The sequence below is a fragment of the Trachinotus anak genome, unplaced genomic scaffold, assembly GCF_046630095.1.
Source record: "Trachinotus anak isolate AG129_WGS33_773 ecotype Australia unplaced genomic scaffold, CSIRO_AGI_Tana_v1 ptg000024l, whole genome shotgun sequence".
NCBI classification, from domain to species: domain Eukaryota; kingdom Metazoa; phylum Chordata; class Actinopteri; order Carangiformes; family Carangidae; genus Trachinotus; species Trachinotus anak.
In genome coordinates, this window is record NW_027273875.1 from 7,412,583 (window position 1) to 7,437,831 (window position 25,249).

General features: G+C 40.8%; 3 protein-coding genes across 4 annotated transcripts; 1 reads left to right on the plus strand and 2 right to left on the minus strand.

The window, feature by feature from the left end:
- Window positions 1-1,760: 1,760 nt before the first annotated feature.
- Window positions 1,761-19,717, minus strand: abcg4a (ATP-binding cassette, sub-family G (WHITE), member 4a). Its single transcript, XM_071460785.1, has 15 exons — window positions 18,460-19,717; window positions 15,393-15,630; window positions 10,967-11,084; window positions 10,678-10,810; window positions 10,540-10,590; window positions 9,926-10,071; window positions 9,693-9,816; window positions 9,380-9,494; window positions 9,171-9,304; window positions 6,639-6,737; window positions 6,341-6,509; window positions 6,150-6,250; window positions 5,905-6,063; window positions 5,693-5,811; window positions 1,761-5,534 (listed from the first exon to the last, which is right to left on the minus strand). Exons 2-15 carry the CDS (start codon window positions 15,619-15,621, stop codon window positions 5,309-5,311), a joined length of 1,923 nt encoding a protein of 640 aa, XP_071316886.1. The 5' UTR covers window positions 15,622-15,630; window positions 18,460-19,717; the 3' UTR covers window positions 1,761-5,308.
- Window positions 19,718-20,715: 998 nt separating this feature from the next.
- Window positions 20,716-22,549, plus strand: LOC139608080 (cobalamin binding intrinsic factor-like). Its single transcript, XM_071461546.1, has 4 exons — window positions 20,716-20,855; window positions 20,956-21,091; window positions 21,254-21,387; window positions 21,785-22,549. Exons 1-4 carry the CDS (start codon window positions 20,780-20,782, stop codon window positions 21,853-21,855), a joined length of 417 nt encoding a protein of 138 aa, XP_071317647.1. The 5' UTR covers window positions 20,716-20,779; the 3' UTR covers window positions 21,856-22,549.
- On the minus strand, window positions 22,450-24,849 carry LOC139608078 (protein lev-9). Of its 2 annotated transcripts, none has more exons than XM_071461545.1 (5): window positions 24,598-24,849; window positions 24,199-24,363; window positions 23,903-24,070; window positions 23,627-23,827; window positions 22,450-23,433 (listed from the first exon to the last, which is right to left on the minus strand). In XM_071461545.1, exons 1-5 carry the CDS (start codon window positions 24,695-24,697, stop codon window positions 23,420-23,422), a joined length of 648 nt encoding a protein of 215 aa, XP_071317646.1. In that variant the 5' UTR covers window positions 24,698-24,849; the 3' UTR covers window positions 22,450-23,419. The 2 variants fall into 2 exon arrangements, with proteins under 2 accessions (XP_071317646.1, XP_071317645.1); XM_071461544.1 differs by having other exon boundaries at window positions 23,290-23,433; window positions 24,592-24,813.
- Between the last annotated feature and the right edge of the window lie 400 nt (window positions 24,850-25,249).

Sequence of the window (25,249 nt, forward strand, 5' to 3'; positions counted from 1 at the left end):
TGGCTTGCCATGAGAGCTTGGACTTTGTGCATGCCAGTGGTAACAGCGCTCCTCTTAGACCTGATGTATAGGTGGGTTGGGAATCTAACAGTCTCCTCTCTCAACCTGAAAGCTAACTCACTGATTGTCCTGCTCTTTAGGTGTGCATACAGGTTGGTTGTGGTCCCCTGGAGGAGCTTAGAGAAAATCAGGAGCACTGCAACATCAGCTGCATGTGTGACAACAGAAAGCTGTATTGTCATATTGTATAATCTGAAAGTGTGGTGGTTTATTTACTTCGTCATTTATATATATTGGGAGTACTGTTTGTCTCAGAATAGTACATGATCTCTACCACCTTTATCTGACTGACAAGTTTATGTGTTTTAGACGATAGCAGCCTCTGGCTTTTATCCACTAGTGAGGCACATTAGATTGCAGAGCACTTGAAGCTCCACTATTATGAGTAAATGCATCAACCTGTAAATGCACGCACTCTACTAACTGCCCACTTGTTCTCAGTTTGCTGAATTTAAGGTGAGCCAAGTGGTAGTTGTGCAGCACCTGTATTGGCTATTAACACCTGATGGGCCAGTGAGTGCATCGATCTGCGTCAGCGTGTGGAGGCAAAGCGTTATCAGGGTTTCACTGATTAAAGCCCATTTGATGGCTGTGCAGTATCCATGAACAGTGGGTGCACACATTTAAAAAACCTACTCCAGATAACTACTATTTACTTCCACTGTGACACACTGTAACTCAACTAATCACATTAGTCACTCAGTCATTCAGTATGGTGTGTTTTAAACAGATGGATTCAAAGGCTCCAGCTCTGTCATGTCCACACACAAGACTGCATGAGACGCAAACACATAAAATACAGATATGAAGTAGCCCCGAATTCTTTCAAGGAACAATGGTATAAATTTCCTGCCAGCAGGGGTCCCTATTGTCTACAAACTAATCTAGCCTCAAGGGAAAAAAACAGACGTTGTACAGACTGTGTCTCCTGCATGTCTCTAAATGGAGATTAAGACAGTAGTAAGACAACATGGGATCTGAGTCTGAATGACAACCATGAAAAGTGCTGGAAGTTCAGTGAGTAAATACATAATCATTTAATATTTATTTGATGTTTTCATTTACCCCCCAATGATTTCCTCTACTCCTGCTCTTGCTACACCCTCATTTATTTTTACTTTTTCTCACCCACTACTATGAAAGTAATTCATGAGTCAAGTGTGAAATCCAGTTTCCTGACCTGAGCCCTATGTAGATATGGGGAAGAAGTTAAATCACTGTCTGGTTTTTCCTGGTCCTTTATAATATTTACATCCACCTGTCCATTTTTAAAAGAATATATTTTCCTGCTTAACATTTGACATATGATGTCCAATAAAGAGGTGTTTTCATATTAATACATGAAACAGCCAAGCCAGCCTCTGCTGAAATGCCTGAAGCTAAAACAAGCATGTCTTGAAACATTCACATGAAGAGTGGATGAAAAGTGGTCATTTAAAAATTTTACATGTCATGCAACCACATCTGTCATGAATTAAACCTTGAAACACCCGTGTACTGGACAAAGTGTCATGGATAAAGTGTTCAGTGCTCTTACTGTGTTTGTAAGTGTGGAATATCTGATCAAACAAACAACAAATAACCAGATGCATATCAACTTCATTAACTTCGCTGGAGACTTGTGGCCATAAGTCTGATAAGTAAATAACATGAACTAGCACCAGTCTATTCGAGCCAATCATCTCAAACAAGGGCAAGGGCAAAGGTTATAAATAATCTTTATTATAATCCTTGGAACAGCGTTCAGTATACAGAACTTGCATTTTTTGAGTTGAGGAACCATAAGTTAAACTGTAAATGATAAACAAATTATATCAGACAAAAAAATAAGAAGACCAGTCTGTGTTAAACAGCTTCCAATTCAACTTCTCAATCGGACAATCATAGCTTTCTGTTGGGACCAGCTGCGTATTATTGTTTACCATGCATGACAGAGTGCACTAAAGTCAGGTGGCTTATTACGATGAACAGGTGAAACAGTGACATGACAAACAAAAGTGTCGGAGAGTGATTTGAACATAGGCTCATCAGCTGCATCCCGCACAGTCACTTCCCTTGTCCTCTTTACACTGCTTTCAAAAGATTATGTTTGATTAAAGTTAAAATATTTAGTATCTAGAGCTGGATCATGTCTGTCAGTAATGATTACTTTTCTGACCTGGAGACACCGACTGTTTTAGAGGATTGAAAATCCTAAAATCTGTTAAGTTCAGTGGGATTTTGGATAACTACAAACACTGTGGACGTATTTTCTTTAGTCAGATAATTAATGGGAACATAATCTCACTGAAGAGTGCACCCACATCATATTTCACATCTTGCAGCCGAGGAAGGATGATGTGTTTTCTTCTTTGGTACCACAGGCCTTTAGACCTAAGGCTGACACTTTCCCAGACTGGTTAATGACTTCAGCACTGCTAATTACCCCTGCTTGGTCCCTGGCTTGAAGCAGTTTCTTTTCTGCAGTTAGCTTTCTTTCTGTTTTTTTGTTTTTTTTTGTTACATAGTCATACCCGCGGGTCTGCTTACCAACTCATGTCTTTTGATATAATTTGAGGAAGACAAAACCCATATCTGCTGTGTTGGCAGTTAAAACTGACTTTATGCAATATTTTTCCCATGCTACAAATTTTTCTGTACTAACATGAAAACCAATTATCTTGACAGGTTCTGGCATTTAAATGGCAGCATCTGCTCAGTGGCTTTAGCTATCCAGCATCCATTTTTTTCTCATTGTTAGACTGCTTTTGCCCGTCTGGTTAAATCATTAAGCTTATCATCTCGTGAACATGTCCACCAAGTTAGCCGCTTTTACTGAATAGAAGCAGCAAAGACAACACAAAAATGAAACGATGAAAAAAGTTCAGATTGCAGCGTCACATTTTCCTTCTCACTGAGTTGAAATTCCTTTGGATGGTTATTGCACATAACAAAGCAAGTAGGAACAAAACAACTCAAATCAAGTTCTTAATATAAAACATATAAATATCACTAATGCTGCAGCAGTTGGAGGTATAACAATTAAAATCACAATGTTGACTATTGCTATTAATGACAGAATCCAAACCTGCAGCTGCTGCAACTGAACCCAGCTGCTTCCTAAGGAGACTGCCAATCTCTTTCACTACATCACGATGCTTTTGGTTGACTGTTGTTTATTCTTGGTGTCCTCCATCTGGCTCATTTCACACACGTCTCCATTACCTTCTCTCTCCTGATTCTTTCTTTTTTTTTTATCTACACTTGATTCCAGATATTCTAAAAATGTTCAGCCGAAAGCAGAGGATTTGTATCTTCTCAAACATGGCAGGACACATACATTTGGATGATGGAATAAAATAATTACGCTACACTCTGAAATTTAGTATTTCATAAATTTCATTCCTAAAGTGACCATGCAACATTCAGTTGCTGTTTTCCTGTTATACTTTCAAGCAGCGCTCGTCACATAGCTATATAAAAACAAAATGAAATACAAATTAATAAAAAAAGAATAAACATACATTGAAAAGTGCAAATGTACATTTGTTTACAGCATGACATATTCACTGTACAATCATTGATTATATACTCACATTATTTTATGCATTATAATAAGGATTACTAAGTAGCATAGTTTGAGTAAGAAATATCAATTCATAGCAAGTCTATTGGAAAATATTTGCATTGCCCTGTGACAAGGAGAGGCTCGTCTAAACATTGCCAAGGGTGAATGTGTGTGTTTGCGTGTGTACGTCTCTGTCCAGATGTACCTGTGTGTGTGTGTGTGTGTGTGTGTGTGTGTGTGTGCACGTGTATGTGTGTGTACATGTGAGGACCAGCATGTACGCTGACATAAGGTGTATGTGCAAACAATGAAGCAGGGAAAACTCAAATCATTCTAGTTCAGAGGCACAGAAACTGCCCAGCCAGCATTTCAAGTATCTAGCATTGTTTTGGACAACACACATCTGTCAGACATCAGCAAAGCAGAGAGAGAGAGAGAGAGAGAGAGAACGAGAGAAAAAAGGATATTTCCTTTCACAGCTCAGGGAGGAGGCAGCTAAAGAGTCAGACGAGTGGAAACAAGCAATTCAAAGAACTGTGTCAAAGGAGCGACACCGATTTGACAAACATCACTTTTTTTTAACCATAGAAGAGGCGACTGCGCTTCACCTAAAACACCAATCTCTCTGTGCAACCAGTATGATTAAGAAAGCTCTCTGCATCAGGCTGGAAACAGCAGTGATTCTTGCTTTCACATTTTGCTCCCAGTTCGTTTGAATGCTTCCTTGGTTATGGGAGAAACAAACCTGTTATTATAAGGAGCAAGTAAAGAATCTGGTGTATCCATATCAGTCTTTGTATAAGACACACTGCAGGACATTTTTACAAACATTTTTATTCATGTCTAAACGTTCTACCGCCCTCAATGGTCGGGCAGAAGGCTTGTGAAAATGATCCACACTTGGAGATGGAAAGTGAGGAAAGTCATCCACTGGCAGTTGGTTTTTTAAGGTTGTATTCCATAAAGAAAAGCCATCATGTTCAGTGTCTTGGTGAGGATGATGATCATACAGGTGAGACAGAAGCCACACAAAAGTTAACGCTTTTCCTGATGGCATTAAGAGGGTATCCAACTTGAAATCTTGTACTTCGGGTGTCTTGATGGATGCTGTCCAATTAAGTATCAATTACCAGAATCTTGATGTGCACCTTGGATTAGCTTTTTTGGGCTTTGGATTTAGAAGCTACATGTTACTGGACAATCCTGCACCGAGGTGGGTGCTATGGCTCTCCATAAACCTGGAGGCTTCAGTTCATCATACATGTGGCATTTTCCAGGTGTGGCCAAATGAGTAGAAATCCAAATTTCTCAGTACAATGAAACTTGCTTTCTGCTACTTTGTTGAGTACTCTGTTTATGTATGGTGCAGATACACAATATTATGGGGAGGTAATGTTGATCTGAGAAATACTATTACCTGGAGGATATCTAATAATGGGCAGGGGTAAAACACCATACTTCACGGTCTAAATTTTCCTTTTTCTTGAATAACAAACCTTTTTAAAGATAATATTATACTGTACAGTTTGGGTAATGGTGCAGCACAGTTTTCGGATGACAGTACGTGCTGGATTTGTGTTTAGCTTTGTACACGGATGTGAAGTACAGACAGAGAAAGAGAGACTACATGTTTTCTTACTATCTCACACTGCCAGGATATGTATGGGCGTCCGAATCCATCAGTGGTTGCCTCTGGACGTCTTAACGCTCCGACTTAACTTTGTAGCGCAGGACCAGGTAAGTAGCCAGTCTGAGGACCAGGAAGAAAACCCCCAGCACCATGAAGTCCACGTAGAGCTTTGCATCCTCCACATCCAGCAGCTGCAGGACCTCCTCTGGCTTTTGGAACTTACACACTGTGCCTGGACACTCCAGCTCCGACCGATTCATCCCATAGATAGATAGTATCACTCCTTCAAAGCCATACCTGAGAGTGGACATTTTTGACAGAACCTCATGAAGCCAGGCACATTTAGAGAGAATAATTTCAGGTAAGAAAAAGACTGAACACAAAGACCACTGGACAAAAGTTTAACAATAGTGGTTAAATTTAAAAATATGAACTAAATAAAGTTGCTGACATACCTGACATAGGAGACATAAGAGCTCCACTGTAGGTATTTGGGAATGGTATCAAAGTTGACAAAGAAGCCGGAGAAGAGGAGCACAGGTATAGCTGTAACTGGACCCACAAAGGTTGCCACCTGAGGAACAGACAAGCGGTATTCGTTAAAAAGACTGGCTCAGTCAAATATGTTGTGCGCAGATACTTGAGATATGCAGCTGCACCAACCCACCTGCAGAGATGTTGATGCAGCCCCTATAAGCAGACCCAGGGATTGGGCTACCAAAGCTGTGGATGTGGACAAGGCCATGAAAAGTAGGTAGCGACCCGCCTCTGGTGGCTGCTCAGTCATCCAGTACACTATACTACAGTACATGATTGGACAAATCACCTGTGGAGGAGGTTTTCAGTGTCAGTAATTTCACTTATAGTTGGTATATGTCCAAATCATTGAGAATTAAATCACTCAAACATTACCTGGAACGGTATATCAGCCATGGTTTTGGCCAAATAATAGGCCTTCAGGCTGTACCAGTAGTTGAGATGTTCCCTTACAAACACAGACATCTCCAGAGGAACTGTGGAACAACAGCAGCAGCAGTTAAAGTATTTTCCACCTCAACCAGAAAAACAACAACAGAATTGATGGTAAAGTCTTAGCATCTTACAGGTTAGGACAGTGGGCATCAGGGCAGCAAACATGAGAAATAGCATGGAGAAAAAGAGGAAACCGGTGTTGTTGAAGACCTTGCTGGCATCATTTCCGATTTTAAGATAAAGCAGGCCAATCAGCACTCCAATACACAGATGGGACATCACCCTGAGGTGGGTCAGCACCTAGAAAAAAAACCACACAGACCATCAACACAAGTGAAAAACTGATATCAAGAATCAGTTTATCCGTTTTTTTTCCTGTCAGAGTTTATAAAATCTGAGCAGGAATAATGTATAGAATAATTATTTTACCATGTCCCTGCATATTGTAACGAAGGTTCTTTTGAAGAGGATGCAGAACTGTGTGAATGTACTGGTGGCAAAGCTATGTTTCTCAAGCGTTCCTGTGTCCTGTGGATAAAAACAGCGAGACAAAGAGTCAGTTGTGTGGTGCACACAGATAGAAGTAATTATGCATTCAAATTTTGTTCATTAAAACCTCCAAACACTGAATGTACCACTGTGTCTGTACCAGACCAGGTGAGGAACAATACTTTAATTGGAAGCTGAGAGGTTAATGCAGAAGGTTATTCTAGGTCAATAGGATCCACTTCAGTATTTGTACATTTTAAATTATGTAATCAAAGTAGATTTAAGTTTGACTGCAATAGCCAGAAAATGAAGATGAGGGTGGACACACTGACTGTAAGAACAGAACATATCACAATCTCTTTATCTGTGGTAAAGGTTACTAGCTGATGCCTACACAGAAAAGTCCATACAAAGCTAGAAAGGGCAACAGAAAAAATCAATAAACTGATAAAATGTTTTCGAAGGCCAAAACTGTGCCATGCACACAGTGGAAGTAATGGTATAACAGAGTGCTCTCTGTGGTTTACATTTACAGTTTTAGCATTTAGCTGATGCGCTTATCAAAAGTAACTGATGAGGCTGAGAGGGAAGAGAGAGTGAGAGGAAGCTGAGAGGCTGCGGACACAGATCGATGGAGTGGAGAAACAGTTTGGGGGGAAAATTTGTAAAAATGTGAACAGGAAATGGTAACAGGGTATTTTGTTTCAGTGTAACGCAATTTAGTTTACTTTTTTTTAATTGTCTGCAATAATTTCATTTTTGAGGTTCAAATAAGTAATTACAGTACTTTTGGTCAAAACGGATGCAGCCAACATTACCAGATAATAAAGACCTACTAGAGAGATTTAGTGTCTGTATCAAAAAGGTTTTCAGGAGTACAGTTTAAGAGATAAAAAGAAGAGGACAATGTAAACCATTTACCAGTAACCTCCTGGATCACCTTTCACCTTTCAACCTCTTTCTGGGTTAAACTGAATGCGATCACATGACCAAAACAAATATATAAACGTACCTTTGTGTATTTTACATTTATAACAGAGGTTTGAGCCATTGGGGAACATAATTTAGAGGTGAATAGGTGTGAAGTAAGTCTTATGGAAAAATCAAATTAAATGTTACTCCTAGATCACACCCCCACAGTGGCCTCAGGGAATCATAAGCTGAGGAAACAGAGTACAGCAGTAGAGCCTAAATCTCCTGAAATTATACCTTTGAGAGATTTGGCCAAGAGCATGGCATTTTCAAATCCCGACAGTCTCAAGCGTATCCTGTTCCTCCTTAAGCAAGACTCTATAAAGTGAGGGATTTGGGGATGCATGAGAAAATCTTTGAGAGGAATATTAAAATAAGAGTGGGAGATCAACAGGCCTGTAAAATCTGATAGGCCTTTAGAGACCCACTCCATCAGACCAATGCTCCTTATCTGTGCTGGAAGATCAGGATTCAATGCCAGGGGAGACCAAACAGAAATTACAGAGGGAATATTTAAATATTCTCTCACACCTCTCCACACCAGTAGTGTGTCATGAATAATAATCTTATTAAGAGGATTTATCTGATGTATATTGTTGATAAAGGGGGAATTTAAGCCTTCTATGATAACATGCTGGAGACTGAAGACCAATCCATAAAGAATCCTGCATATTCATAAACCAGATTGTCATCATTTTAAACTGAATGGGGCAGAAATAAACCTCCCAGTTCCTATGGCTTAGTAGCCTATGTTTAGAGAACCTAACTCTGATATTTATTATTCCAAATATAATGAAACAGTTCAAAGACCTGATATTGAAAATATTGAAATATTGGGGTCAAATAGCAGTGAAGACTTTAAAATAAATCATTTAATCAGTGAATGATATTCATTTGCAGGTGCTGATGCTCCCAAAGATTGGTAAGGAGATCAACTTCTTTAAATCATTTTTAATTTTTTGAATTAGAGGAGAATAATCAGTCTCTAAAAACACTACTTAATTATAATTTGTCTACAGGGGTTATTTGCAAGTTTTCTCTGCCGCTGAACGTGGTTTCTTTTTCGGGAGCTGGTGGTATGATTGCCACTTGCCAAGAGTTTCAGCCGCAAGACAAGAGGTTATAATATGCCCTCTGAGCAGCGCCACCACAGTGAGTTGCTGTCGGAGCTGGTTTGGTTGCCAACTTCGGTCTTGATAGAGACAAGAGTTAACATTGGTGTTGCTTTCCATCAGTGGAGACAGCTCTTATCAAGTAAAGGGATGAAGTTTGATGCTGAACTTGGAACATTTCTTCCAGACTGGTAAGTAAACAGCTGTTAATGCTAACTTTGGCCACATAGCAGTAGCTAATCTTACATCACATATTGTTCAATGAAAGCAGTTAATCCTTCAGAAAACACTGATAAAATGTTAATTTCCTGCGGATATATATATATATATATATATATATATATATAAAGGTGGATATTTTCAGTATTCGGTGGTTGTTACTACTTACACTGTGACACTGAGAGGGACAGGAAGAGTCGCTTTTGGAGTTCTTCTTGCCCTCTTCAGAGCATAGTCCGCCCTGGACAGCCTCAAACAGCACTGGGTTCAGGTCCCCATACTCCCCTGATGCCACCTCAATGACTGGGAACAGAGAGGATTATAGTAAGAACAAACACACTGACAAACACACACACACACTTGAAATGTTGAACTTACTGAAATCAGCAGGATTGTGATAGGTCGGGCAGTGGAGGCCCAGGTTCTTCAGATAAGGGATGAGGTAAGGGACTGTGCCCTTGTATATGCACTGACCCTGACTGAGGATGTACAGCTGGTGGAGGAGGAGCACACGCACAGAGAAATCAACATAGTTTCCAACACACTGACTCCCTCAATAATATATGAACAACAAGCCTGGAAATCTGCTGTGCTGCTTGTCAGCTAGATGGAAAGAATCATCTAGCGTCCTGATCTGAGCAGCAACTAATGGATGGCTAGACATATCCAGCACTATAAGCACTCAAGTTACCTTATCAAACATCTCAAAGAGCTTGGCACTGGGCTGATGAATGGTGCAGATGATTGTCCGTCCTCCCTGAGCCAAAGACTTCATGAGGGAAACGACCTGGAAGCAGGACGCACTGTCCAGACCACTGGAATGGGAAACAAGGTGAGACAGATACCCAGAGAGATGTAAGCATTGTTGAGTCTGGATTTATGTTGAGATTAAACAGATTCACATTAGGTGAAGCGATACACTACCTGGTGGGCTCATCAAAGAACATGACAGGAGGATTGTTGACCAGCTCAAGGGCGATGGCCAGTCTTTTACACTGACCCCCAGAAAGAGAGTTGGTGCGTGTCTGAGCACACTCCAGAAGACCCAGAGCAGTCAGGATCTCATCCACCTTAGACACAAACAGAGATTAATGCCTGTACATGAAGACGCACATATACGGCAACAGCTGTTGAGTGATATGGATACAGTCTTCCATCATGGTATATGTGACCTAATATTGCAATATTCATGTATGTTGTGGTTAATGTAGAGGGACCTGGCTGCAGACATGATGGTGGATATCATCTGTATACAGTATATAAGTAGTGATTTGGAAAAGGTAAAATACAAGTTAAACTTTTATGAATTGAAACCAGTTTTTAGAACTTTTAGAACTGTTTTTTTTATTTCTGTGAATGAAATTATTATTTACTCCCATGTGATAAAGTAGCTTTGATTAGCTGTAATAATGCTGACTGCTGTTGTAACATGACCTCATGTATATGGATGACTGTTATGGTAAATGTCCACCAAATCGTCTGCAGCCTGCTTCTCTTGTTGGGGAGGGGGATAATGTGATCACCATATTCATACTTACAAGTTCTTTTTTGACCTGTATGCTCTCATTCAGCTTCAGATTGGCAGAAACCTGAAAGACAACACATTATTATCAAATAGGAGGATTAAATGAGGTGTCCGGAGGTTTTTTCTTTTCTTTTTTTTTTTATGACCTCACCATCATGGCCTCTCTTGTAGTGAGGTGGGGCAGCAGCATGTCATCCTGCATGATGTAGCAGGACATCTTCCTGAAGGTCCTCAGGTCCCTCGGTCGACCATTCACCAGGATCTGGCCCTTCATGCCTGTCTCCCTGTTTCCCAACAGAAAACAAAACAATACTGCAGCCATTTTCTGAGCACTAGATCAAATCAAAACAATTATCTTGTTAAACTATGTGAGAGAACATAAGCTGGTCAGGGATCTGCACAAACCTTGCAGAGTTTACAAAACCCTCACACAATCTCACCTGTACCCGGCCAGAATATTCATCAGAGTGGATTTTCCGGCTCCAGATGGCCCCATGATGCCAATCAGCTCTCTGCTGTTGAATCTTCCTGACAGACACTTGAGAAGGGCTTTGTAACCTGACAAAGAGGAAAGTGCTCAGTTATTTAGATTGCTATAATGGATCTGAAATTATTCTCATCAATCATCCTCAGACATTTTACATTAACTACTTAGGTTTACACCTATTTTTTTTGCCATATGTTAGGATATCTAAATGTTTGGAAAACAGACACGATTAATTGGCTGGTCACAGCCATGAAATTTAAATAATAATTTCTTCTCCATATTTGCATGTATATTTGCAGTAATCTTTCATTAAGCGGACAAAGAGAGGCAATAACCACATACAAACAGATGGTTAGATGTAAGCTTCTTGAGCAGGTTATTGAGTGCAAACATGGTACACACAGCAGATCAATGAACAATACAAGATTTCACAGCATTTAAGGTGAGCTGGGTGTTTTGTCTGCAGCTCAATTGTGCCGACAAAAGACAAAAGAAAAGAAAAGAAACATCACAGAGAGATTTAAGATCTTGATGCCCTCAGTGGCGCCAAAAGAGAGAAACCACAGGCATTACTTCTCTGCGGTTGTTTTAAAAATGGTTAGTGGTGTGGCCTGCTAATGAAGATGGGCTCAGTTTTTTTTCATGATGCATTTCCTAACCTTTGTGGCTCTTGAAGCTCAGTGGAAATAGTAATAACAACCAGTTTTAGAACTGACATAGATACTTAAAGCTTCCAGATATAGAAAGTTAAAAAGGACTGTTCACTATCCTGCTGTGTTGTCACCCCTGTCTCCCTGGGCTCACCCATGTCTGCGGTGTCTGCAGGGACACTTCTTCCTGTCTCAGTTTGTGTAATTAGGGTCTCAGCAGAGCTTCTAGCCCCCTTAAACCCAAACTCTGAGAGTAAAGCAGCCTCATGGCAGTGCCCCCTCCTCCCTCGCACTGTTATTACATCAGACAGGTCCACTCAGACAGCAGAGCGGTCTGCTGTCAGTGAAGCAGCCCTGCTCTGGCATGTGGTGCATACTGATGATCTAACCCAGTGCTGTAGGTCACGCATAGTAATGGTCTTATCTTTTCGAGACTGCAGGCACATCCTGATTACCCACTCTCATGGGAGCCACAGAGTGTGTAACTCACCTCACTGTCTACTCCTGACACCATGAAGACTCAGAAAGACTTAACAGTATGTGACAGTACTCTCAAAGGTTTCCAGCCTGATTTCACGGGTAATCTCAAAGTAATTGTGAGACAAATTATTATGGGTCATGGTTGAGGTGGGGTCATCATCACATGCCTCAAAATGGAGGCCACGACATAAATGACAACTCAGTTATCACACTGGGATATAATATTTACATAAACCAGTATGATCTGAAGAGAATGAGTCTCTTTTCTTTCACATTTAATCACTGTTTGTCTCTTTAGTACAATCTTATCTAACTTTTCTAATTTCACTCTAATCCCAAAAGAGCTGTCTACACAAACTCTGTTGAACAGACTTTTTGATTAGATTTGCTGGGATGCAGTGAGAAGATGAGTACTACCTATTTTACATTTGCATTTTCTGTACTTACATAGTTTGATTAACCCTGATTGAACATATACAACCAGCCAGTGACTGTACTGGTGGATGAAAAAACGCTTTTCAACACAACATGATAATAACATATTTTTAGAAAAAGCAGTAAATAAGCACATTATATATGAAATGTATGTTTAAGAGAATACTCCACTTTTATAACATTGTCTGGTGTTTAGGAATGCATCTTCTTAAATCCATCCTCGTCTTTCTTACTTCACCCAGCACGATTTTTTCTGACTTGTCATCTTCAAACCCAACAACACTGAAGTGACATCACTCCAGGCAATTTATCACACTCTGTGCAGCTCCCTCTGAAGCCACACACTTTTCTTTTCCACACCAGAGGAGCTCTTCTTTAAGTTGAGCTATTTACACTATAACTCCATAATTCAACCCAGCTCCAGCAAATTTGACCAATTATGGTAAATTGTAATTGTTGATGTCCTTGATACATCACATACATAATTACCCCCCTCACATGAAGGCCTTTAGTAGATAGCATACTCAGACTCTAACTGCAGCCATTCATACATAGTGCATCACTTTGATTTCTGTTTTACCCTTGTCTGGACATCCAGTCTACAACATAACAGGATCAATAAAAAAGCAAATATGAGACTGCAACACTTCTCTGTGAGCTGCATGTACAGACTTTCTTTTCAAATCTGAATAAACCTTATCAAACATTTTCTTAACCATTCTGCAGGAAAGTGAGAAAATGTTAGTGATAAAGCAACATGGATCATTTAGCATCACAGTCATAGTTTGTTGGTGATACATTTAAAAAAAACAGCATGATCTAGGAAGCACATTTTATCTCTGTAAGATGACAACAATCCTTTTCCTCCTGGCAAACTCAAATCATCTACGCAGATGCAGAGAAGCAATTGCAGTAAATAAAAAAAATGCAGAGCTGGAATCACCCAGAGGCATGTAAACATGTTCCTGCTCTCTCTCCCCTCCTGCTCTTCCCCTTTCATTGCTTGGCTAGTTTTTCACCAGTTATCTCCCTCGGGAGGAGAATACCCTCAACATGAAAGCAGTTCGCAGCAGCCTCGTCCTAACAGGGATAAATGGCTGCTCTCGCCAGGAAGAGCCTGCAATAACAAATGCAGACGGAGGGGAGACCATACATCACCTAACCTTCCTGAACCTGTTTACATTAAAAGAAACAACTCTACATTTATTGCATGTACAGTATATTCCTGCTAATTTATGGAATCAAGTGGAATCAGACATAGCCCCCCCTTTTATAATCCCTTCCCGTTCGTTGGAGACATTTTGAGAAATGACTCATAAGTCATGTGTCTGTGCCTCAAAGACTAAAACACATTAAATTACAAATGACATCACAGACTTAAGGCTCATGGTTTATGCTGCACACCATCATTTTCCTCCTCTTCCCTTCCTACCTGCTGCTGTATTACAAGCGGTATAAATCAGCAGAAACAACATAAAATGATATGTTTTTTCCAGGGAGAAATAATGACGGCAGCAGACAGCAGAACAGCAGCGCTAAGGTCTGTGCGATTACACCTGTTTTGCAGCTTTGATCAGGGAGACAGGGACTGCAGAGAAAAAGCTATAAGCTCAGTTTGTTAAATGAGACAAAAACACCAACAAGCCCCTAAGAATGAACTACAGCATGTTAAATATAAGCAACATGCTGATTATATTGTCAGGTGTGGCTTGTTATTTCATGTGGGTGGTAGAGGTAATTGGAGTGGCAGAAAGGGGTTATGAGGAGCAGGATGTGTACGACAGGAGGTTCAGTGAGATTGGGTAGAGCATAAAATGGCAAGCCAGCCTTTTTACGAAGGCACTACTTAATTAGTAAAAACTGAGACACTTCCTGTTCACACATCATCAGGCTGATGAGCTGAGGCAGGCACCCCAAAGAGATAATACAAACAGAAGCAGAAGCCATGGGTGGATTTTGGTAGGATTTCTGAGGAAAAGCATTTGCACCAATGCCAAAACATGACTCCCCCTGCACAAGCTTCCCTCTCTGTTCATGTCTCCACTCATGATCCTCCTCATCAATACTCTCCATACATCCAGCTTTCACAGTGGAACAACAAACACTCCTCTAGCAGCCTTTCATAATGCACATCAATATTACACAAGGCTGAAAATAACAGAACCTGCAATGCATCATGGAGGGCCTCTTCTAAGGATAGCATGTGGAGAATGTAAATAAAGGATTCCTCTGAAGTCCCCCATCCCCACCCTGCTGAACACACAGAGCATAACAAGGGCTGCTAAACAGAATAGTTTGCAGAAGGTGGTTTAGTTGACAAGCAGAGATGACCAAAGGGTGGAGACTCATCAATAATAGGGGGGTGAGTTTAAATCCTGTCCATATCTCAGGAGATGATCAATCTTTGGGCCTGACTTGCAGCGACCGCCTATCGTCAGACAACACAGAGAAAAGAGAGGCGAGCAGTGTGCCAACCTGCAAGTGTAAATTATTTACTATGTCTAAACTCTGCTGAGCGAAGCAGAGCTTACAGGAACGCTGGCTGCTACAACATGGTGGAACTCTGCAAGTGTGTGTGTGTGTGTGTGTGTGTGTGTGTGTGTGTGTGTGTAAGGACTGGGCTGGGCTACATGTGTCAGAACAATAGAGCATAAGAGAGACAGTTTAACACTGAGGAGAAAATATTTTTCTTAAATGTCACAAAGGCTTTTAAATGCCTCCCTTGAAATTTCTGCACTCCAGATATTGATCGTCATGGGTGGTGCCTGCTTGCTCATCCATCATGGTTACTTATGTGTACTGAGCTTGCAGTACCTCTCCTCCTCCACCAGGGACCCTCACGGATGGTGTAGGAGAGCTCATTGAACTCCAGGTCCACAGCAGAGCGACGTGGGAGGTGGGAGAAGCGCTGAGCCTCAGTGATGTGGTTTTCCACTTTCTTCAGGTGGGTGAGCAGTGGCGCCTCCTGGGGTGCTCCGCCGTGGAGTTTGGTCTCCTCCATGGGGATGCTGACCGAGCCCTGCTCCAGCGTCCTCTCAGCCATACTGAAAGGCTGCAAAGGACGACAGACATGTCAATGTTTTAACCGTTTTTGAATACATCTCCACTCTCCTGCTTCAGAGGAAGATGGAAATTAGAGATTAGAGATTTAGTAAGAATCATGACAGATGCTGTAATAAACCAGATGAGGTGAAATTAAATCCAACTAACACTGACCAGTAAACACAACAAACATTTGACAGATTGGTTTTTATTCATTTGACTGTTTTCTAGTTTGCTGACTGACCCGTTGCCCAGGCAGATTTGTGGACACAAAGGGGCGTCGTAGGAGTGATTTTAGGATGACTGCAGACATCATCTTAAAACTAGGTGCTGCACATGATCTGATTACAGTTTATTTTATGGACTGGCTGCTTGAGGGGAATGAGATTCTGAGTGTGAGGAGTTGGGATCTGGTTTCAGCCCTGCAGCACCCTTATACTGCTGATTCACATAAATTTCCTCCTAGAAAAAAACGGCCTGTCTAAAGTGCCTGTTAAACCATGTAGTGGCTGCTGATCCATTAGTTTTCCAATGATCTGAAACTGAGACAACACATTGTTTCCCTAATATCAGTGTACTGAAGATGTCAGGACATTCAAATCATGTCACTGTTATCATTAATCAGGTAAAGGTCAATAACTATTTAACACAAAGTACTCCTGTGCTAAATGAAATTAATTAAGAGGATTAAGGGCATGATTCAAATTACTTTTCAAAAGTTAATCAACTGGCCAACTCCAGATTAGTATTCTAGCTATGAATAAAAAGCCAAGTAATTATCAATTAAAGGTTTATTGATGGTCATGTTGAAATGCTGTGAGCAAAACTAACTTGGGCTGAATGTGTTTTACAGTAACTTTATTGTGCTCTCTGCATAATGGAAACAGTATAATGGTTTGTAATACATATAAATAAAATAGTATTAAAAAATATCCACAAAGTACTAGTTATTAATGACTACATTTAAGCTTTCAAATTGGATGACTAATACTGTTTTTTTTCTTACTTGCAGCAACATGTACCTCTGACTAATGTGGAAACTGTAGTCTAATAAATCAATTTCTTCAAAAAGTAAGTGGTCTGACGAGGTTTTGTTCCTGAAGTAGACACTCATAGGTCATAGCGCCTTAATATAATTTCAGATACATATTAATAAAATCATATGCCTTTAAAGATAATCCAAACTATAGCCCAATATATGCAGGATTTCTGAGGCAGATGTGAAATACCTCATGAGTGAGTTATTAAATATCTGATAACAGTGTATTGGTCTATATTATCCAACCATCCATTATCTATACTGCTTATCCGAACCGGGTCGTGGGGGTGGCTGGAGCCAATACCAGCTGACACTGGGCGAGGGCAGGGTACACCCTGGACAGGTCTGGTCTAAATTAATTTTTCATAAAGATATGTAGAGTATGTGTGTTCATACAATATTTTACAGTGAAAAAATAAATTTGTCAGTAATTTCTGGTAGACAAACCATGTAATAGTATCACAGTTTCCAAATAAGCTCTCATATACAGTAACTTTGGCATTTCTATGCTGCACTTTGTGTCATTCACAACAGGCACACTAATACAAAGCTAACTTAGCTAACAGCACCTTTGGCTTTATGAGTTGGGTATATTGGATGCATCATCCAATGCACTGTAATGCAGAATACCAACACTTTATAGTTGACAATTTTCTTTTCAATAATTTGCACCAGTGTAGAAGATATAAATAATAAAAGAGCAACAGTTAACATCTAATATACAAATTGATTTTGTGTCTGAAATTGGCATTGTAATCACTACATCCCAAAGAACACCTTGAGGACTGCTTTTGAGTGAATAAAAGAAGTAAACAGCACATGGTGATAAACAGATCGACACACAAAAACAATGTCTGTTAGGGTCAGAAATGAATTACTGAAGCTTCTGTTTATTCCACTTGTGACATACTGCATTTACAGCTCATCCACCCTGCCATCTCCCACAAAGTTGTGAATAGACACCATTCATGTCAGAAACAAGGTTCTGTAGTAAACGCTGACAAATCTGATACAGTCACCACACACATCAGAGGCAGAGAGTTGAGAAAGCATGTTACCGAGTAAATACAACCAAAAATTGAGATTTGAACAGCATCAGCAAATGTATGTGACTAGCACTCCTTATTAAAACACCTATTGTGCGTAAACATAATCACTGTAAACATCTACTGCTGCCATGCAATACCTTGCACTTTTCAACTCTCCAGCTACTGTCAACTCTCCACGACCTACTGTATGAGTAATAAAATATCCTCATGTGAGGAGGACGAGTGAAGAAAATTAACCATGGCATCTATTGATCATCCTGCCATTAGTGAATTTCCATTACAAGCCTGCATATAAGCTCTATAAAACACTGACAGACTTAAATGGTCTCTCAGTCAGATGAAGGCCTCCATGTTCTGTCATGTGCGGCCCCGAAGCCAGGACACGTGAGAACACACAGCCATAGTAAAAGTCTCCTGAGGGGATGAAATATGGTTATTAAATGTATCTTTACAGCTTTGCAGTGGTGTGGTGACTCTGTGCTCTGCACTGATGAGGGATGGCTCCTGGCTCCTCCAAAAGCACCTGTTAACAACAAGCTGGTGAGGACAAAAACATGAGACACTATAAGCTGGAAAATGACAGAGCAGTGGGGAGACGTGGCTTCTCCAAGGTAGATGAGTCAAAAATGAGCCTGCTCTGAGGACATCTTTACATCAACTGTGGCTTTACCAGTCAGTCCTACAGTGTGTTGCATTGCACATGCACATGCACACGCACACACGCACACACGCACGCATGCACTGAACATACTTATTATTGTGTGTAGAAATGACCAGGTGAGCAGTTCAGCCCTGGCTCTCCTCTCCGGGTGTGAGCAACAGTGCTCAGTTGATCCTCTCAGACAAAACAGCGCAATTCCTCCACATCAGAAGACCCCCCCCCCCCCCGACAAAAAAAAAAAAAAAAAACAGTCAGCCAGCCAACAACCAAGATGCTCACTGTGCGCCACAGTCCAGGAAAAATCCGGATAGGTTGTGAGGCGTTTAAGGACAGAGCTGTGTTCTCCTGATCAGTATCTCTCGGGGTGCGGCGCACATCATCCCGCATCCACTACAGCAACTCCTGAGATTAAAATCATGTCCGGCCTCAAACTATGACTGCATCCCAGAGAATCGTCAGGGGAACAGGATGCCTGTCATGTTTTTCCTCGGCAGGATTATTCCTTTGGTCAAATCCACCCGTCCCGAACTCGTATCGAAATACTCACAGACATCATCATCAGTGGTGTTGATGACAGTCTCCGGGCTCTAACATCTGGAATGAAACAAAAGCAGCCAAACGGTACTGCAGATGCTTCAGCATCAGCATCAGCATCAGCATCAGCAGCGGCTCGATGTAGCAGCCGCTGTTATCCTCTTCACCGGTCAGTGCGTCTGTGTGGTACGCACGCCGGTCTGGGATGCAGGGCGTTGCTGGCAGGATCCTACTGGTGGAAAAAATATTCTGTTTTGGTCTTGATTGTTTCCTCGCAATCCTCAGTCTGACCTCTTGTTTTAGGATGAATAAATCTTCTCATAAAAAAGAAGAAAAAAAAAAAACCAACCTAAATATAGAACATAGGCCTGTTGTAAAGGCACCAGCACATTAGTTGATAAGACACATTTTGGGTCCCTCTAGGCACGTATTGGGGGGTATTATGGTGATTTAAGGCTGGGGGACTGACCTAAAAGTTGGAATTACTTCATAGTTAATTAAATTGACTCAGATCAGATTGGCTGCAGAGCCTGTTTCATTGAATTAGCCTCTAAGATGCCAAATGAAACATTTTAAGAATTCAATTTTCTATTCTGGGACAACTTTGGGTTGTTGTCTCCGGGGAAATGAGAGAAATATGAATAATCCAGTGACATTTGGATAAATCTCTGCCGTGAATAAGACTTTTTTTTTTTTCTTAATTTATCCTCTTGCCTCTCAATACTGTTTCCGATAATAAACTTGGCTCCATCGCTGTCGTTACACTGCCAGTGACAGAAGGTGTAAACATGAGGAAGGTATTGGTGAAATTCAGGACCCTCTGTCTCTTTAAAGGCCGCACCTGCGCAGCTGCCTGGTGCTGATGCTGCAGTGCCCGGGTTATTTTCGGTAAAACAGCCGGGGTTACTCGCGTTCAAGCGGGCCCTACATGTCTTACATCACCCATGAGAGGAAATCAAAACCATTTTTAGCCAATCGCACCTGCCTCTTAATCAGACCAATTTAAAACGAGCTTTCACGTCGCCACATGAGCAATGTCAGCACAGCAACCCATCTCCCTCTCTGTGCCTCCTTAATTCCCAACATTACACACCAGCACCATGTTTTTAGACGCAGACACTGTAACAGATGTAAATCTGAATCCATCACACTTATGGTAAATCCTAGAGACTGTGTGATTAATCCTGTAAGGACACATAGCCTATTTTTTCTTTTTCATTTTTTCTTTTATTTATTTCTTTTTTTTTCTATAACTTAAGCCTTGGACTGATGGAGACAAATCAGTCCCCAAAATAAAGACAGATGCTTTGTTTTCAGGCTCCAGTAAATGTGTTGCATGGCCATTTTCAAGCTTGACTGAGACGACTGCTATAGGGACACATGAGGTGCTAAATCAGTCTGTTACTCTATTTCAAAGGCCGAGTCCTGATTGCATAATGTAATATTTACCTCAAGGAAAAAGAAATGACCTTTCCTCCATTCCCTGTAGAATGATCTAATGTGTGCATACATAAATTATCTAAAATAAAATCCCCAACAATTCTCTTTCATGCCTTCTGAGAAAACACCACAAGACAGATAATTAATCAACTAAACGATCATTAATTCATTTTACAGATAAGAGCAATTGTTCATAAATCGCACATTCATAGTGACTGACATTAGTCAGATAAGAGCAAACACTTGCAGCAGGTTTAGCTTCAGCCTTTGACTGTGAATATTTGAATTCAACAAAGACGTCTCAGCAAGGTTACATGGTGACAGCATCAATAAAGGTATTCTGGGATTCTGGTGCTCACAAATGAGGGTTAGGCCTGATATAAGTACTGAGCTGCTGTACCTTGAGACACACATCTGAGGGAAAAGATCAGACAGGATGGCACTCTGCACAACTACCCTGCTCTCTGTGGGCTTCCTTCTGTTGCTTACACCAGGAACTCTCACAAACAAAGGTGAATTTAGAGCAGAATCCAGGAATATAATGTTGAATGACTTACTTTCTATCATGTAAAGCATCACTATAACTGAATGTAATACGTTGCGCTGGTCCAGTGTCTGTCCCAATTAGACTGTCTGTGGAGAACGATCTGTCTAATATGACTCCTGAGTCCTATTCCAGCTCTGTGGTGGAGGGAGGTGTGCTGCTGGGCGCTCTGAGGAGACTGCAGGAAACACAGCAGGACTTCAAGTAAGACCACCCATGGCATCTCCTTTAATATCTCTTTGCATCATCCTTTATTCTTAAAGGTGGCTCAGCTGTTTCTCCTCCATATTTAAGCTTGGGCTGACCCATTTCCACTCTTAAAGAAACTCCTGTAGATACATGTCCTGACTCTGTGGGTGCAATTAGGTTCACAGTGAAAGAGGACCCAAACTTTGGCCTGTTTGTGGAGAGTGTGAATGGAGTGGCTGGCAGTGAGCGCGAGCAGACGTACTGGGAGATCCTGTCAGAAAGCTCCGGAGAGTACATCAGGCTGGATGTGGGTGAGTATCCTCCCCAGAGTTTTAATACAACAAATCTGTTGAAGACTTAATGAGTTATAATGAGGCAGGAGAATTGATTATCCTTTCATTTATTGCCTCAGGATGTTCTTCAGTGTGATTATTCTAAAATAGTTTAGTTCTGATAAATGTAACTCTATATCTATATTTTATATATGGAGCAGGCAGTGCTACAACATAATTACAGTCTGTTCTTTTGTAATATAATAAGTACTTCTTTTGTTGTTGGAGAAAAGATGCTGCACAAATAATTTGTTATCTTGTAATTGCTATTACTACGAGAACACAATATCAACTGAGCAGCACAGAATCTGTGTTTATATGAACTCAAATATCATATGATAAATATGTCTGATTTATACTTTGTCCCTTTTCACAGGAATTGGCTGCTACAAACCTACAGCAAACGAACACATCATCCTCAGGTTCAGCACCTGGACCCAACACTGACGAGCTGCATTGTTTTTGCAGAAGGGCTGTGGGACCAGATGTGGAAGAGAATCAAACCTTGTTTTATTTTTCATGTTTGCATTTATGGCTGTGTCTGGATTATCAGGCTCCTGTAAAGTTAAATGTTGGGACCTGCTGCATGTGAGAATGAACAAAACAGCAACATCTGGTGGCTTTCAGGAGCAATGTCGTCTATCAAATGTACAGAAAGTAAAATATTTTTAAAATATATGGGGCATATCAGGAATGGATAAAAGAAATATTGCAGCATTGCAAGAAAAGGGAAAGGCCAGAAACTGTACTATCCACCAGAATTGTTTGACTGTGGAGAGGACTGGGAGGCGACATGCATACGTGAAGTTATCCTAACTCCTTAACTGTGATTAGTGGCATAATATTTCAGCTTGTAACAACTTAAAAGATCTGCTACAGACTCAGGCCACAAATCAAGACAGACCTGGATGAAAGACATGACAAAGGTTTGTGTGTCTGCAGATCATAGAAAATTACCTGTTGTTAAATGTGTGGATGCTTTTTAACCCTCATAGAAACTATGTCTCTGTGGGTTGTTTGACTTCAAACAGGCCTGCATTATTTTTTTCCTCTTTTTTATTCCTCTTCAACACATCACTCATTGTTTCACATTTACACAGTCCATCTATAGAAAAATAAAGATTTTATTTTACAACAAAAATAATGTTTTTGTGCCATTTTTCCAGAATAAATCATTTAAACATTGAAACATGTACGTATTATACTACCTATAAAAATAGTTTGCTTATAAGGTCCACAACTCCTCCTGTTGACCCCTCAACTCCCGACCAAAGCTCCTCCCTTTGCAACAAGATTAAGGTTTCAGCTCCTTCCAGGACAGATGGCCCAAGAGGAGGAGCGAAGAGGCAGAGACGCTAATCTGGTTTCACTGACCTCTCTTCTTGTCTTTACCTTTATTTCTCACTTTCTCTTAGAAACAGAAACATGTTTACAGACACACGTTAAATAAAGTGTGTTCAATGCTCACAGGAGGTGGTGGGAAGGTGACATGAATGAATAGTAATTCAGCCAATCAGAGAATGCTGTCTGAGCTAGCTCCTGTCCTGTGAACAATAATTTTTCTTCCCAAAATGAGATTCTTATTAAAAACAGAACTCACCACCTGGCACTTTAGGTTATTTCTTTTATTTTAAGTATTTCAAATAATTATTTGACCCAAGTCTGACACAACAACTGTTTCAAATGAGTAAAATTCACCTCACTTTTCTTTTCTGACCCTCTTGCCACCCTACATCACACAGATTAGATGAGGAGTTCTGCTTCGCTTATAATTCACTACTGGCTCGGGGGGTTCTGAACCTCGGGCACTGAAATCTTCTCGTCATAGTGTAAAATCCTGAATACAGAAACCAAGGAGAAGTTGTTGGCTTTAGTCTGCCAGAGAGATTAAAGATCCAGATTTTGGTGCACAACTGGATGAAACAGCAAAAACACAGTGTGGCTCTGCGGTGTACAAGCTGTCTGTGTATGTCCTCTTCATCTAGTACTAATATTGTGTCTTCTCCATGGTTTAGCCTGTAGACGCTAAAAAAAATAAAAAGACAAAAGTGTACTTTTGCTTGACATTCCTCAAAGACAGGCAGCAAATATACGTTCAAAGTTCAAAGCAATAATTAACCACATTCAAGTGTATTTGCACTAAGACACCATTGCAACATTATATTAGTTCAACATGTCCATCATTTATGTGTGAGAGTATAGGGAGGTAACCACTCACCACATGATAAAGCACAGTCACAAATGCAAGGGACACACTGTGCAAAGAACCGCTTCCAGCCTGTCTCCTTCTTCTTGCAGTTGTCTATCCGAGTGCAGCCTTCTTTGGGTGGGCCGAAGTAGCTCTTATCTGCGCAGGTGGAGTTGCAGGTCCCATTCAGTTCCCTCTCACTTATTTCAATGCGTCCCCGCTGACACATTCCTACGAGACAGATAGAGGGAATCATACGAAGAGCTAGAAGGGGTCATAAAATCGCTGTGGTCAGTGTTTACTCACGGAGGCAGGTAGGCTTTGGCGTCCAGAGACCATTAGGCTGGCAGTATCTGGTAGGATTTCCCACCAACGTGAAGCCAGAGCGACAGGCATACCTCACCACAGAGCCCACCCACCAGTCATTACCATACACTACACCATTATAGTCCACATCTGGTCTCCCACAGTTCACTGCCACACAAAGAAAAGAAAATGCAAAGGCAGAGCGTAACAGGTTGACCAGACAAAGAGACTCTCTGTCTAAGCATTTCTATCAGAGGTCGTCAGACTGTCAGTCGTAGTTGTGGTCTAAGTCTTACCTCTGCACAGGGACTTGTAACCGAGCCAGCAGCAGCTCGAGTCCCCGCAGCGATCTGTCCTCAGCTCCTGGTGCCGAGCCTTACAGCCTCCTAAACAAAGGGGTGCTGACCCGGCCCAGTATGTGTCATCTATGAAATCCGGTTGGGGAAACCATTCAGTCTCACCTACAGTAAACAACTTAAATCAGCTTTTTCATACACCAGAACTGGACAAACATCCATATAATCAAAACAGAGGTTCCTGAGGTAACAGTAAGAAAGATGTTATTATTGTTGTTGTTATATAGGTATCTAAAAAAACGGTTCCCACAATGCAATGAGCCCTGTCACATGACTTAGATACCAGAATACTATTGAAAAATAACATTATACTGGCATTATAAGAAGTCTTACCACTACCTTCCACCTGTCCAGTCCATCCAGGCAACTGAGAACTGCCTCTCTGGAAGGACCCGAACAATGACAAGAACAGCAGTGGATAAAACCTCATGGTGTCCATCTCCTGATGCAGTCAGTTCCTGTGAAGAATCTGCAGACGGACCTGTAAACTGACCAGTAACTTTATACTACACATCATCATCCTTGCAAAGTCAACAGCCATAAAGCCATTAGAAGTTGTCCCAGTGGAGCCGAGTTCCCTGACTGTGGAGTGAGGAAGCAGAGAGCAGTAAATAACATTTAAACTAAGCTCTGTCTGCTGCCTAATCTTCTACTCACAGCTTATGCCACCATGTACTGTAAATCGCGCTGTGACTTGACTCACGGCTTTGGAAAAGATTTGTCATGATTCAATTCACTTGATTACTGGAGTCTTGATCAAAACCAAAGCAAAAAGGAGATAAGCGGATAACATAGTGTTTCTAGGAGCAGGGTTATGAGAAGTATTAATTTTGTTGAACATTGGCAATTCAAGCACTTATAGTAAGTACCTTTAAGTAGTAGAATAAAAATAAAAAAAAACTGTATATACACATTTTTTTTCACTTTTTATCAAATTGGATGAAAATTAATTAAGTAGATTAGCTACGACATGTGCCTTTAAACAGTCTGT